This window comes from Mauremys mutica, chromosome 6 (genome assembly GCF_020497125.1).
Source record: "Mauremys mutica isolate MM-2020 ecotype Southern chromosome 6, ASM2049712v1, whole genome shotgun sequence".
NCBI lineage: Eukaryota > Metazoa > Chordata > Testudines > Geoemydidae > Mauremys > Mauremys mutica.
In genome coordinates, this window is record NC_059077.1 from 43,304,288 (window position 1) to 43,319,667 (window position 15,380).

The 15,380-nt window shown below is 42.0% G+C and overlaps 1 protein-coding gene across 1 annotated transcript in view; it reads left to right on the forward strand.

Moving 5' to 3' along the window:
• Positions 1 to 4,529, forward strand: part of AP3B1 (adaptor related protein complex 3 subunit beta 1) — a 271,189-nt gene extending 266,660 nt beyond the window's left edge. The window contains exon 27 of the mRNA XM_045021277.1: positions 3,779 to 4,529. Coding sequence (XP_044877212.1) covers positions 3,779 to 3,932 — 154 coding nt within the window. The 3' untranslated portion in view covers positions 3,933 to 4,529. The remainder of the gene's footprint in view (positions 1 to 3,778) is intronic.
• The last annotated feature ends 10,851 nt before the right edge of the window (positions 4,530 to 15,380 follow it).

Sequence of the window (15,380 nt, forward strand, 5' to 3'; positions counted from 1 at the left end):
TGCATAAATATTAATTATTTAAGAACAGGTATTGAGAGTCAATTAAAAATTTTTTGCAATGTATCTGGTAACTAAGAATTTTTGTAATTCTTTAAAGTACTTGGACCATGAATTTTAGTCATTTTTTGTTTACAGAAACAGAAAATACTTCAGTTTTTATGTAAAGTGGTTACCATTAAAAAGTCAGCATTTGGCAAATGCTACCGCACTGTAATATCTAAGATACTCAATTTTCCCTTATATTTGAAATAGTAAAGAACTATATTTCATACATCACTGTTGACAAATGTTGATTTCAATTAAAAATGGTGATCACTATGCCTTTTTGTTCCCCAAAAATTGTGCGCACACAAAAAACGTTTTTGAAAGATGCAATACGTTTAAACTGAAACTCTCAAGGTTAATGGACAGGCTTATATGACTTACCTATTCTTTTTCTTTTTTGTTTAACTTGTTGAGAAAGATTTGTTTTTTGCACATGCATAACATCCTCCTCTGCCTACCCAAGTGTTTTTTCTAACTGAAAAAACCCCCACAAAAACCCATAATCCACTATATGTGAGCAATGCTGTAAATGACACACCACCATTATGCGTGTGCGGTAACGAGAAATATTCTGTCAGGAAAACTTTCATTTTCAAGTTTCCAGTCTGGTTGGTACAAACAATGGGGAGGGGGATAAATTAAAAAGGAAAAATAACTAGATGATGATGTGGAAATCATCTTAAACATACTGTTTAACTATATAAAACAATTGAATTATCACAGATCTCACGGTTTTGTAACTACTGGTAAAAGTTGTTGGGGTTTTTTTTGTTTTTTGTTTTTTAATGGCAAACGTTGTACTTGTACTCATTTACTCTTACTATTTTTGCGGGTCTCTTGGTGTGCTACCCTCTATCACAGCAGGCCCATTCTAATAGCTGTTAACATTCCACACCTAGTGATGTCCCACTGAAGGTCTTTTCTACCTCTACAAACAACTACAATTTACAATTTAAACTTGATAGATACAACAGTGTAATTTTCCAAGGATTATTTCAAAGCCGCACTGAAGTCTGATGTCATAATAAATGGAATAGCTTCCTGTATGTATGTTAGTGTACCCTGGTAGAAAAAGTACAGATAAAAACTGACATTATGAGACAAAAAATGTTCCACAGCTTCCTATAAAGAGTAAACCTACTGTACATACGTGATTTATTTTCATTACTGAACAATATTGAATAGTTTTCTCATATCTAAAAATCTAGTTGATTAGATCACAATTTTGTTAAAATACTAGTGGATTGACTATCTTAAGTGTAAAACATCTGATAAGACTTCTCTTTATCCTAATAATCAGATGGTCCTCAAATAATCCTACTATAACAACCACTACTTTAAAATAGCTTAATAATTGACACAAGTGGTCTTACTGATCATTAATCTTGTATCTAAACATCAGCTGCCTTATCATTTCAGAACTGAGTTTAGCTTCAGAAATGTACATTCCTTTTGAATATATGTTTCTACTGTAGCTAATTTTGCAATGTAATGATCTTGGGGATTTTAGGGAACAGACTTTGCTTTCCACAGCCCAAAACAGTTTTACAATTTAACTAGCTCTTTCTTTAACAGTGAAATAAGTCAAGTGATTTTCCATTAGACGACTGCTTTCAATAAGTGTTTCCAAATCAGTGTCCAATAGAACAGACATTTAGTAAATATTGTAATTGCATACACACTAATAGTTTATGTGAAATAGTCCACACATATTTAGATTCTGCAACAAATGCACAGACTCGCGTTTTCATTAGAGAATTTTTATTTATAATGTTTATCCCCTACCTAGTGTTTTAAATGGCATGTATAAAACAGTCTGAACAAAACTGACCTCTGTTGAAGCTTTGGGCTCCATTTGCTTTATCATAACATTGACTTTATATCACTTTCAGTTTTTAATAGAAAAGGGGTAAAAAGAGCCTTGGGGCTATGAAACACTGCAGGAACTCCAACTACAGAGCTTTTTATATGTGCATTCAGACATAATCTGCTTCTGTGTAGTCCCAAGACACAAGTGTTAAGTAAATAAAGAGACTAATAAGACTATTGTTTACATAATTATCACCCTGTCAAAATCAACATGAGAAATACCGAAATTTACATTGTGAAGCAAATAGCCAAGATGACAGACACAACTAACTAAGTAGTTAATTTTTAAGGTGGTGGTTTTATAGTTAGGAAAAAGCAACATTTTCCTGTTGAGAAAGACGGGTTAGAATACATCTATAACCTGGACAAAAGAAATATATTGACCTGTGATAGGAAACTTTTGAGAAATGACTTGTGTCCTAAATTAGTATGATGTTTTTTGAGATTTTGATGTACTTAAACATAATTTTTAAAAAATTACATCTCATTTAAAGAGAATCTGCTTCCTGCTTAAGTAACTAATATTTTAATTAAGTCTGGAGTGAAGTTTTTTGAGTATCTCCTGATAAACTCCCTCTTTTATGTTGATGGTAATTAAAGAGCTCCCTAAGGACCTCAGTAGACGCTTTGCAAGGGCCGCGCTAATTGTCAGACATGAGACACTGACCAGTTGGTTTGCTCTTGAATAGCTGACAGCGTGCTGTCAGCACAGCAGTTTTATTTTTATGTATTGTGAGCTGTTGTCAGGGCTAACTGGGTCCTTTTGTGGCTGAAGATGTTGCGCAAATTGAGGCAGATGGCTCTGATTCAGACACGTGTCATTCAGAAAGGGGAGAGGGGATTGGCCCTGCAAAGTGGGGTCACAGTAGGTCACAGACCTGCTCTACACTTGTTAGTGTTTTCAAAAGCCCATGTGCAGCAACTTTGTTGTTCACAAATAACTAACACACACACACAAGTGTGGTGCACTCCTTGTGGAAAATGGAAGACTAGGCTGTTGCCATCCTCATCCTTCCTGTCTCTGGGGCCTTGCTGTGCATGCAGAATGAATTAACAGGATTGACAGAAGTTCATTGTGCCTAAAATGGCTTTTCAGTCAATTGCAGTGCTTAAAAGGCTAGTTTTGCTTTTAATTCCGTGTAATTAGTGGGTTCTTTATGTCTTGGAATTTAATAATGGAGCATTAGATCTCACTCTTTATTTACCATATTTAGTCGATAGAAAAGTGCATCAAATGTTCTGGAGATAAAATAAATTAAGGGGAGAAGATCTGGTGTTTCAGAAAGATTAGTTTGTTACATAACATCATTTCATATCATGTTGGGTATTAAGTTTGAGCAATTTAAGTTGAATTAATTCATCACTTGGCATGCAGAGAACATTTTCAAAAGGCTGCATTTTAACAATTTAGAAAATGCATAATATCAGCATCATTTTTGTATTGGATTTAGTTGTTTTGGTATAAAATACTGAAGATTATCCTTTAACTATGAATACAATTGGTTTTAAGTTATTGGTGCAGAATGGAATACTTACTTTCCATTGAAGTACTGTGTGTTAATATACAAAACTAGAATCTAAACAATAATTTTCCTTTAAAGGAACTTTCTTGTCCATAATACTAAACAAAAAATCTTGTACTAAATCTTTGTGGCTTTATTAGATAATAAAATCTAAATAAAGCTATTTGTGCAGCACTGCACAAATCCTTTTTCTGAGGAATTTGTAGGGGGATTTAGGGGTTGTCCCCTGTACTGAATTAAATTGAAAAAGTTTTTAAATTTAATATAACTTTTTAGAAAGAATACACTACCAACTTCTGGCTTTATATGAATGCCTTCATGATTTTTGTTCCTTCCTCCAGGTTTGCAGCTAAAACTGTGCACAGTGGGTCATTGATGCTAGTCACAGTGGAGCTGAAGGAAGGCTCTACAGCACAGCTCATCATAAACACTGAGAAAACGGTGATTGGTTCTATTCTACTGCGGGAGCTGAAGCCTGTCCTGTCCCAGGGGTAACCTGCTTACATCTGGACTTCAGAATCTGGCACACAACAAAAGTGCCTGGCATCCACTACTGCTGCCTTTCATTTATAATAATAGCCCTTCCATCTGGCAGTGGGAGAAGAATACACTCTTGACATTCTTGTCTCCTGCTTTAGAATGCTAGTGTGTATCTATCATGTATACAAGGGTTTTTTTCCTGCTTGCTAACCAAAGAACATATATTTTACTGTCATTTAGCTACACTCTTAAAAGTATTTCCCAGTTGTTCTATCCTGGTACTTCCCCTCTCTTTCCTCCTACTCCCCCCTCCACTTTTTCCTGCTATAAAACGTAACTATTTGATAATAAAGTTTGGGGGAAATCAGCTTGCCTGAGCAGTGAGCTAAAATGAAAAAGAGAGACTCCAGCAGAATCTACAAGGTACATAGTATAGGATGGATTTGTTGTATGAGATGTGTAAAAGGACAGTAGACTTACTAGAGAATGTCATTGTCCAATAAAGCTGCTTGTAAGCTTGACCTCATATATGTTGTTATAAACAGTCGTTTCTAGCTACTGCCATATTGTCAAATATTTCTAAATCTCCAGTAAAGTAGTGTTATGAATGGACTCTCTCTTCTCTTCTGTTTTATAGGGAACTGACTCTGTACATCACTAATAATACATAAATCTTACCCATTTGAAGTAAATATCATGTGAGGGTTGCATAAAGCCTGAGTTTTTTGGCGGAGGAGTCTAGAGGGGATTGGACAGGGAGAAATTCATTCCTCTTATCTACAGTCAGCAAGGAGGACTACTGTGCAGCCCTCACCCCGCTGTACCCAACAATCTGCTGCCTATGGGCTGGAATATAGTGTTTTAGCACCTTCGTGTTCTTGTTACTTGAGACACTAGGTCTGTATAATTGTGGACCAATGGTCTCAAACCAGTTCATCCTTAAAGTGGCTTTCAACAGCAGTTTATATGGGTCCACTGCAAAGAATATTTCCATGATACACCACAGAGGGTCTGCAGGCAATTCTGCACAGTAGCCCTTAAGTGGGACTTAATTGGTATTGTGGGCCTTGTGCTAGCTTTCTACAGAGGTGAATTTCATTCACAGAGACTGTTTGCTTTGTACTGTAAATTATTTCAAAATTACAAATGGACACCTCACCTAAGCGGAACCAAAATGTAGCTCCAATAACATGCACATTTTATTAGCAGTTTTCAGAAGTATTTTATTAGCCTCTTTCACAATATTAGACTTGATAAATAAATGCATTATTTAGTTTTCAGCAGCACTCAAAATGCACACAGTGCTTTTCAAACAAGGGAACAACAGTCCATGTTGTTACCCTACTTTTTTTAAATCTAGGTTTATATTATGTTTTTGGAGTGACTGCACATATCCATTCCACTTCAGATGTGTGCGTGCCCAGTGCACTGCTCTTGGAGATTTTTCCCTCAGTGGTACCCATCAGGGTAGTGCATGCGCTGTCTGCTGCCTTGCTCTGCTGTGCAGTAGTATAAAGGACAGAGCTACCTCCAATCCCTGCCCCCAGTTCTTTCTTACCGCCCGTGACAGTTGCTGGAACCAGTTGTCTTGCCTTTGCATGTTTTTCTCCCATTTATCTATTTTTTGTTCATAGTTGGTGTCCAATTTACCTCAATTTTAGTGTTAGATAGTTTTTAGTATTAAGTTCCCTTTTAGTGTGTTTATGCACTTCAGTTTTCTTTGTGGGATTCCATTAATGGTATTGGGGTTGTGACGCTGTCTGGAGTGACTCACAACCATGAGCGCCTACCTCAGGGCAGACTGTCAAAAACAGGGCAGACACCCCAAACTGGTGGTGAGTTCTATAATTAGATTTCCTCTAGCCAGTGACAAATGTGATCTCCTGTATCACTGTAACAGTCTTATCATGGAGTCACAGAGAGACCCCTTAGACTCTCCAGACTATCTTGCCACCCAGACAAACAGGACTTAGTGATAAGTGGTCACCTACACCAAAAATCACACCACATTCAGGCTGCTTCCAGTCCCAAGAGACCAGTCATTTACTTCAGATCAATTGATGACCTAGATATTATATCATATACAACACCTGTAGCCATTCCTGTAATAAGCTACCTAAAGGCTTATTAACTAGGAAAAAAGAATGAGTTATTTAGAGGTTCAAGCAAGCAAACATATATACACATCAATGAATTACCATCTAAATCCTAAGAGTGACAGAGTAGTAGTGACCTGTCTAATCAGTGTCTTTCAGGGCAGATTCAGGAGGGATCTCTGGCTTCAGTTTAAAGTCTCTGGCCCTTCAGAGTTCAAACAGCCATGGAGAAGCAGTGTCTTCTTGTCAGGGATTTTTATTCTCTTCTCCCAGAGTTCAAGATGATAGGATGAGTTCACCCGCATGTTTCCTCTTCACAGGTGGGGGTGGGTGGGAAGCAATCAACAGTCTTTTGTCCTCTGATGTTCCACAATAGTTTGTCTGATGTCTCTGGGCCTTCTTTTTTGTTGAGTGGGAGATAACACCTGTGGTAAACTAGTATTTCATACTTGGTAATGTTTCTCTCCTGAGTAGTGGGCGGGGCAGGAGGGGGCAGTGTTTACAGATTATTCAGAGCAAACACTTAAAATATTGCCTTATAATATGGGATATAGATATTATAAGTGAGATTAATACATGCAGCAACATACAAGCATTTCATAGAGTGTAAATACATTCTTATAAAACTAACGCCAATTTTGAGCACAACTAACATACAGGTGACCTGGTCTGGTCTCCAGCTACAAGTTGTCAGTTCTTAGCTAATGCCTGCAGCCTGGGCAAGAGCTGGCATCTGGCCTGCCAGTGTCACAAAGGCATGCCTTAGTCACTGGGCTTCGAACCCTGTCTTTCCTGTAAAAAGCCAATGCCAGTGATCCACGCTCCAGTTGCCTGAAGTGTCTCAGGGAATCACATGTCAGGATCACTTTCAGATTTATAGAGACTTTAAACCAAGGACCAAAAAAGACAGGAAGGCCAGACTGAAGTTTCTACTGATGAAGGCCACTCTGCAGCCATTCTTGGAGCCTTTCCACTACGAATGGTTACCAAGCACTTCGACTTCAGTGAGGAGTGGTCCCACAATGTTGGCCGAGTCCCAGCACTGGTTGCCCTCCACGGTACCAAGAAGGACATGTCAGACCTCCAAGGAAATGTCCAGGAGAGAGAGAGATCCCTGGTACCAAAGTCCAGCAGCCATGGGGAAAAAGATAGTTGAATGCACTTAAAGTTGAGGCACTCACTGAGACAGTCTACTCAGGGAGGTCTGTCAGTTCTGGCAGCAGCATAGGCATGGTCAAGACTAGCTCCTGAAGCAGCACCTTAAACCTCAGTGGTGCCATCCAAATCAACTCACCAGCAACTGTTGACTCCAGAAGCTTATGTAATGGCAAGAAACTTATTATGCATCTTGGTACCAGTCTCATTGGCTGTACAGGGGTCCTTTCACCCAGCACCAATAACCTCAGGTCCAACTTTGCCAGCTTTTGCATTATATCATTCGGTACCATCAGCACCTTCAGATTTGAGTGTCTGAACATACAGTGCTGTCTAGGGGGAAACAGACAATGATTTCTCTAGTGCCATCATCTCTGTGGAGAAAAGGGTTTTCTGTGTAGGGTTTCAGTAGTGATACACGAAACGTCAGGTGAATCTTCAAAAAGGGGGGTAGTTTGAGTGGAAAAGTGACTGGATTAACCTGTCACAGGATTTTAAAAGGGCCAAGGAACTGAAAGTTCAGCTTGTGACCACGTCTGTCTGTGTGGAGAAACTCTGTGGAGCACCATATCTCCTGCCCTATTGTGCAGTTGGGGTCTTGCTGTTGATGATGGTCTAAATACCACTTATAGTCTGCTCTTGCCTTTTCCATGTACTTTTTCCTGGGCCCAACAAATCTGCTGCACCAGGTCTGAGGCAGCTGGGTCGGAAGAGGACGCAGGTAATTGTGGGTGGAATTTGGGGTGGTACCCATAATTGGGTGCGGGGGAAGGGGCTTTGACCCCTAAAGGCATGGTCTGCCCTGTTGTAGGCAAAGCCCACATAAGGGAGAAGTGAGGACCAATCATCCTGGTGATGATTAATGTAGCATTACAGACATTGCTGAAGAATCTGGCTAATCCATAGCTGGGCTGTCTCGTCTGCAGAGGTGGGGGACGCCTGTGCAAAGGATGGAGTGAACCAGTTTGATAAAGTGGTCCACTGCCATCAAAATTGTCATAAATTTGTTGGACTCCAGTAATCCGACAATAAAATCTATGGCAATGGTGGCCTCTGGTCAAGATGGAGGAGACTTCAAGGCTTGTGGCAGAGGGTCTTGGTAAGGGCACAAACACACAGGAGACAATGAACAATTGTATGGTTGGGGGTATCCAAGGCCACCAAAAGGAGTGGGATATTGGTCTTTGGGTCTTGACACACCCCAAGTGTCCTGCTAGGGGGAAATTGTGGCATAGTTGCAGAACTGCCACCCTTCCGCACAGACGCAGTCCCTTACATGCAGGATCCCTTCCTGGAAGTCATGTGGTTGCCTGTCGATAATAGCTTGTTCATTAGGCAGAATTTCTGAGCCAGAGGCAGAACATATAAATCTGAGTATATCCTAGTGACGAGTTGCACTGTGCATGACAGGATTGAGAATGAGGGTTTGTTCCTGGCTGGGGCCTCGTTCTGTATCTTTGGGACAGGGCATCCGCCTTGCCAGTTTTGGATCTGGGGTGTATGTGATGATGAAATTGAATCATGAGAAGAATAGCACCCACTGAAGATGCATGCCATTGGTTTAAGGCTTTCACAATATAGAGAGATTCCAGGTTTTTATGGTCAGTGACCATGTGATGAGCTCCTTCCAGGTAGTGATGCCATTCTGAAAAGGCGGTTTTTATCGCCAGGAGTTCCTTGTAAAGTATTTCATAGTTCAGTTCTGTGGGGTGAGCTTCCTTGTATAATAAGCATATGAGTGTAACACTTGTTTGAGACCAAGTTGCAGAGAGAGGACAGTCCTGATCCCTGCACTAAAAGCGTCAGCTTCTACAATGAAGGTTTATGTGACATTGGGGTGAGCCAGTATGGGTGCCATAGTAAAGGTGAATTTCAGCTGACTAAATGCATGCTGGACCTCAGGAGACCAATGCAATTGGGCATTTTTCCAGAGGAGAGTGGTGGAGGTTTTAAGTTGTTTTGAAAAATTCAGGCTGAATCATCAATAGAAATTGGCAAATCCCAGGAAGCATTGCAGGTCACATACCATGTGTGGAGTCAACCAATCTTGGATGGCTTGGATGTGTGGGTCCATCTTGATCCCTTCTGGGGATAAAGTGAAGCCCAAGAACTCTGTGGAGACCTGATTGAAGGCACAAATCTCGAGCTTAGTTTAAAGGCCTTGCTGCCACAGTGTTCCAGGAGTGTTTGGACACGAGCAATATGCTGTTGAGGGTAGTCGAAGATCAATATGTCGCCTAGGTAGATCACTACATACTGGTCCAACTTGGTGAAGTTGGACCAGAAGTTGCTGGACCCCAAGCAGTCCAGCAACTCGGGAATCGGGTAGTATTCCTGTGGCCGAAGTTGTCCATGAAAACCATCATGACCTGTGTGTGGGCAGTCGGAGCAGGAGTCAGGAAGCAGGCCAGGTCAGATACCAGGAGGTCATAGTCCAAAGCAAGCCAGAGGGCAAAACCAAGAGTCAGGCGGTAGGCAGGGTCAGATTACCAGGAGATAAGGAGCAGGTATTGCAGGGGAGGCAGTCTGAATCAGGGAGTGGTTGTTTGGAGTGGTAGCAGTGTTCTTGAGGCAGTCAAGAGTACAAGTGTTTTTCTGCTTGGATGAGTGGCTGATCAGAGGTCAGTCCAGCATGTCTCTTCTCCAGTCCACCTTCAGTGTGCTAGGATTGCTTATCAACACAGAGAAATCTATGCTATCTCCTATACTAAAGATGGTTTATAGGAGCCGTCCTGGACTCTACAGAATCCAAGGCATTTCTTCCATGGTCAAGATTTCAGACAATACTGGCTTTTTCCTAGCATGACAGTGTGAAATTGCCTGAGGCTTCTGGGACATAAGACTTCATGCACTTATGTAGTCCGGCATACCAGGCTCCATCTCAGGAAACGACAAGGATAGTTAGCTTCAGTGTACTCACCAGTGTGGCATCCTCTAGATATGGTGGTGTAAGTGCCCATTCAAATCTTGGCCTCTCTGTACTGGTGGGCAAATCCTTCAAATGTGTGTGTTTGGAGATATGATGGGGGTAGACTTGGCCCTGAGGTCCCCCTGCTGGAGACCTCACAACCTTGCCATACCCTTCCCCAGAAAAAGGGAGTGGAGAAGGTCCTCCTTGCTGTCTAGAGTGGCTGCATCCCACACAGCCAATCAGAAGGAATTGCAGGGAACAGCCAATCAGGGCACAGCAGGCTAATATAAAAAAAGCTGCAGGGCCAGAGTGAGTTCAGTTCCTTGCTGGAGCTGGAGGAGCGTGGATGGTGTGCCTGGCTGACTGAGGGAATTACAGGACCGCAGACAGAGCAGTGCTGCCAGAAACACTGGGAAGTGAGAAGGAGCTCCTGGCTGTCTGCTGGGACTCAACCAGGACAAATCCCTGAGGTAAGGGTGAAGAACATGCTGGGGAAGCGGCCGAGGGAATCATAGCCAGCAATGCAGCTTAGTTGAAGGGACACGGCAGATGGCTGCTATCTATAAGGTCTCTGGGTTGGGATCCAGTGTAGAGGCCAGGCTCAGGTCCCCCCACCCACCACTGATGAAGTGGCCTGGACTTTGATGCATCCTTGGGAGGGGAAATAAATTGTTTTGCAGCTCAGCTGGAGAACTGGGGCCAGAAAGTCCCCGAGAGGTGAAGAGTCTCTGGGGAGGGAGCCTCACATTAGGGCCGGGACTGCTTGAAGAGCAAGGACAATTTGAGGGAGCTCAGATGGGACTGAGAGACCGTTTGAACCTGGGTAGTGGGATAGACTCTGCTGAGCAGATTGAGGATCGACCCAGGGATAAGGCTGCAGATACAGAGGGCACTGAGATAGGACCCCCCTTGGATATGTATCCTAGAAAGGGTTTGATTTCATCTCACATACAGACTCTGTGTGATTCAGGCAGAGGGATGAGTTGCTGAAGACTCCACCACAAAGCAGAGTGTGCAGACATACACACTCAGATGAAGGGGCACTTGCAAGATGTGAGTGCCACCCCAATACAGGAGGTTCCATTTGCTCCCCCCAACCATCTTTAACTCTAGTTTCAGACACTTGTGCCCCAAGTTGGGGGGCCCATAAGGTTTATGGTCTACACAAGGTTTAACTGCCTATAAGTGTAAGGGAACTGAGGGCCATTCACCTGTCCCATCAAACTCTCCTTTCCCATATCAAGGGAAGAACTCTGCACATATTCAAAGACCATACAGCAGACATGTTCTATGTGAACAGGCAAGGGGGAGCCTGGTCCACTCTGCTATGCCAAGGGACAGTCAGTCTCTGGAACACTTGTATTGCCAGTTCAGTTGACCACAGAGCCTCTTATGTTCCGGGCATGAAGAACAACCTGACAGACTACTTAAGCAGATTGATTACCAGTCACCATGAGTGATTTCTCCATCAAGACATTGCCAAGTCCATTTTCCAGCTGTGGGGGACTCCCCATGTAGACCTGTTTGCAATGAAAGTCAACAGGATACCATTAGTCATTAGTTTTGTTGTCAACAAGGTCACGGCCCAGGGTTTCCTAGTGCCCCAGATGGACAAGCCCTTATACACATTTCCTCCTGTCCCACTCCTACCCAGAGTATTGTTGAAAATCAGGCAGGGCCGTGCTTGAGTCATACTTATAGCGGCAGCATGGCTTTGGCAACACTGGTTTTCCAGTCTGCTATCCATCTAGATCAGAACGCCGCGGTCCCTACCACTGGACCTAGACCTGTCTCTCAGGAGCCATAGTAGACTCCTCCACCCCAGCCTGCAGGCCATCCACCTGACAACTTTGCTGCTCCATGGCTAATCCCTCAGAAGAGGTTTATTCAAAGGGAGTTCAGGATGTCCTTTTAATAGCAGAAAATAGGTATACTTACCTGGCAAAGTAGAAGAGAGTCTCCATGTGGTCCCAGCAGAAAGGGGTTTTTCAGTCAGGTCTTCAATACATCAGATTCTAGACTATCTGTGATCCTTAAAATAGCAAGGTCTGGCCATTAGTTCCATCAAAGCAGCTCCTTCAGCTTTCCACCCTCCAACTGGTAAGTGGTCTCTTTTTCCTCCCATTCTATATATCACTAAGGTTTTTGAAGAGTCTGGAAAGGTTGTACCCTCAGGTAGAGGATCCTGTTCCATCTTGACTCAAGACTAATGAGTCCTCACTTTGAGCATTTAACTACCTGTTCCTTGCTATATCTCTCAATTAAGATGGCCCCCTTGGTAGCAATCACCTCTGCCAGGAGAGTAGGTGCATTTTGCATTGCAATGCCTGGACCTCCATACACAGTTTTCTACAAGGACATGGTTTACCTACATTCCCATCCAAAGTTTCTTTCAGAAATGGTGTCTCACTTCCATGTTAATTAGGCAACATACCTACCTTCTTTCTTTCCAAAGCTTCATGCCTATTGAGGAGAGACTCCTGGTACATTTACGCCACCCGCTGGATTGGTGGTTAGCGATCGATCTATGGGGGATCGATTTATCACATGTAGTGTAGATGCAATAAATCGATCCCCGATCACTCTCCCGTCGACTGCTGAACTCCAGCTCGGCAAGAGGCAGAAGCAAAGTTGACGGGGAGCAACGGCGCGCCATGAGGATGCATAGTAAGTAATTTTAATTCAATCTAAGATACGTCAACTTCAGCTACGCTATTCTCGTAGCTGAAGTTGCGTATCTTAGATCGATCCCCCTCCCCTCCCCAGTGTAGACCAGGCCTCCATGCTTTGGATGTCGGGAAAGCATTAGTGTTCTTCGACTGAACCAAACAGCTTAGGTCAGCCTCCCAATTGCTTGTGGCAGCTGCAGACAGAATGAAGGGGCTCCTGGTATCTTCTCAAACGGTCTCATATTGGATATCCTCTTGTATATGCTTGTGTTGTGACTTGACCGATGTAGTTCCACCAAGCAGAAGAAGCAACAGTTAGTAACCTGCTCCATAACTGTTCTTGAAGATGCGTTGCACATTTCCATTCCACAACCCCCTCTATATTAGTCTTTCTGTCTGTAAGAAGGAACTGAGGGGGGTCTGGGCGATTCCACCCTTTATGCCACTGCGCAGAAGCATGAGGCAGCAGAGGCATATATGCCACCCTGACAAGTACCGCTGAAGGGAAAATCTCCAAAAACAGTGCACTGGGTGTGCACACACCTGAAGTGGAATGGATATGTGCAACACAACTAGAACAACAATAGTTATGGAACAGGTTAGTAACTGTTTTTTCTAAAGACCTTATCTTGCAATAAGATTTTTCTGGAAATATAGTTATCCTAATGTGATATGAAAGTCATTATAATATCTCTTGAATTCATACAAGTGAAAGAATTTACAGTAGGAAAATATTAATATCTCAAAGAAAATGTAATACTAGGCAGTTCAAGAATCAGTTGTCAACACTGATGCCAAGAGTAAAATTGAGAACATATTATGGTAAAAATGCAGAATACTTTGAGAGAGGGGACAAATCGGGAGGACCCTTGAAAGTTTCAGCCAAATAGGCAGTTGCAGTGAACACACCAAATAGGAATGGTTCATTGTGCTGCTAAGGGAATACAGTATAAATCAAAGGAGAGGGTATTATTGCTATATAACTCAAACAGATTATACCTCACTCTAGAGGACTGTATACACTCATAATGGTGTCACTTAGAAGCCACTATAATTAAGGATCTTTGGCATTTTCATTATTAACCCTATTTTTCTGGGCTGTGTAACTTGGATTTTTTTTCCAGATCAATATCTGGTTGAAATTTGATATACATATTGTAAATCCAGATGACTTTTTTTCAATTTGACTAGCCCAATTGGTTGTGTAGGACAACTGTTTACAGCTTAAAATACTTTTGTATATTAAAATGTAAACCTTTTCAGACACTTCATCCATACTGTAAACTAAGCTTTAATATGATAAAAATATATATTTAATACACAAAGACAGCCAGTTAGTGTGAAAGTCTGCTACTTATATTTTTGGTTATTTTCTTCCATATTTCTCATAATTTGTGTGGCAAAATCACAGGTTGTTAGATTTGCAGAAGATGAGCACTAGTCAGTGGAAGCTTAATTTTTTGTACTAATTGTTTAAAATGTATGAAACTATATTAATTTAACAACAAGGATATGACTTATGACTCATCTAATGTCTCATTCTGAATTTCCTTTCTTTTGTGTGTGTATTACAGAGCAAATATGTAATATTATCTGCTGTTCTAAGACAGTCAAATGTACAATCCACTCTTAAAAGTGAGGAACAGCCAAAGTGTTAGGTCTCAGAGACTGGACAAGGCTGCTAAGAGAAAGGACTGAGGGAGTTTAGTTTTTACTTTATTGTGCATGGTGCATCAATGGGGTAGTTTGTTTAAAAATATGAAGGAGACAAAACGAAACCTGGCAAGCCATATTCATTTAACCATTTGGATACTGGAAACTTAATGAAAAAGTACGTTTCAAACTGTTACCACGATCAAGGGTGGGAAAAGAGTGAACAGTGAATTTAACTGCAGTTTTATTAACCTTGATTATTTCAGTTATGCCCAAGGGTAGGTAGTTTTAGAAACCTAATTTTGGGAGAGGTATGCTGCCCCTTTCTATTTCCTCTATGATCATTCAAAGGGGCTCCAAGGTTCTTATGAAGTGCACCGAAGGCATGCAAACTGGCACTGGTTATTGATATGTAGAAATGCATGAGCAGCCCAAACCTCATGCCAAGAGATCTGGTGTGCACCAATCTGTTTTCTAATTCTCCTCCTCAAATTCGGGAGAGAAAAGAATCCTCCACCTTTTAGCTATAGCATGAATTGGAAGGAACAAACACTGTGGCCCCACCAGTGGGTTTTAAATTTAAACTAGTTTATGTTGTCAGAAGCTACCGGTGTGGTGCTCTGCTCTGTTCAATGTTCGTATCACTCGGCTGCGTGTGTTCCCTCTGTGTGCTGTCCCAGCTCTGCACAGATCGCTGACACAGCAGACCCGAGAGAACGCCCAATGACCACAGATTCTAGTAAGGTACGAAGGCACGTCGGCCAGGTTTATTGTCGAAGAGAAACACAGTCTCCAGCTCCCTGGCAAACGAAGTCCAAGATGCTGCTAAGGTGCAGCTAGCCAGTACTTATGTGCTCCCTGGCAATGGACACAGCTCAGTCAGTGGCGGGAATTTCCACTGCCCCCTAGGCTGGTCAAAGACACCGCCCCAGGGATGCATTCTTATACACAGGCACAAACAAGTTACACATCACTCCTG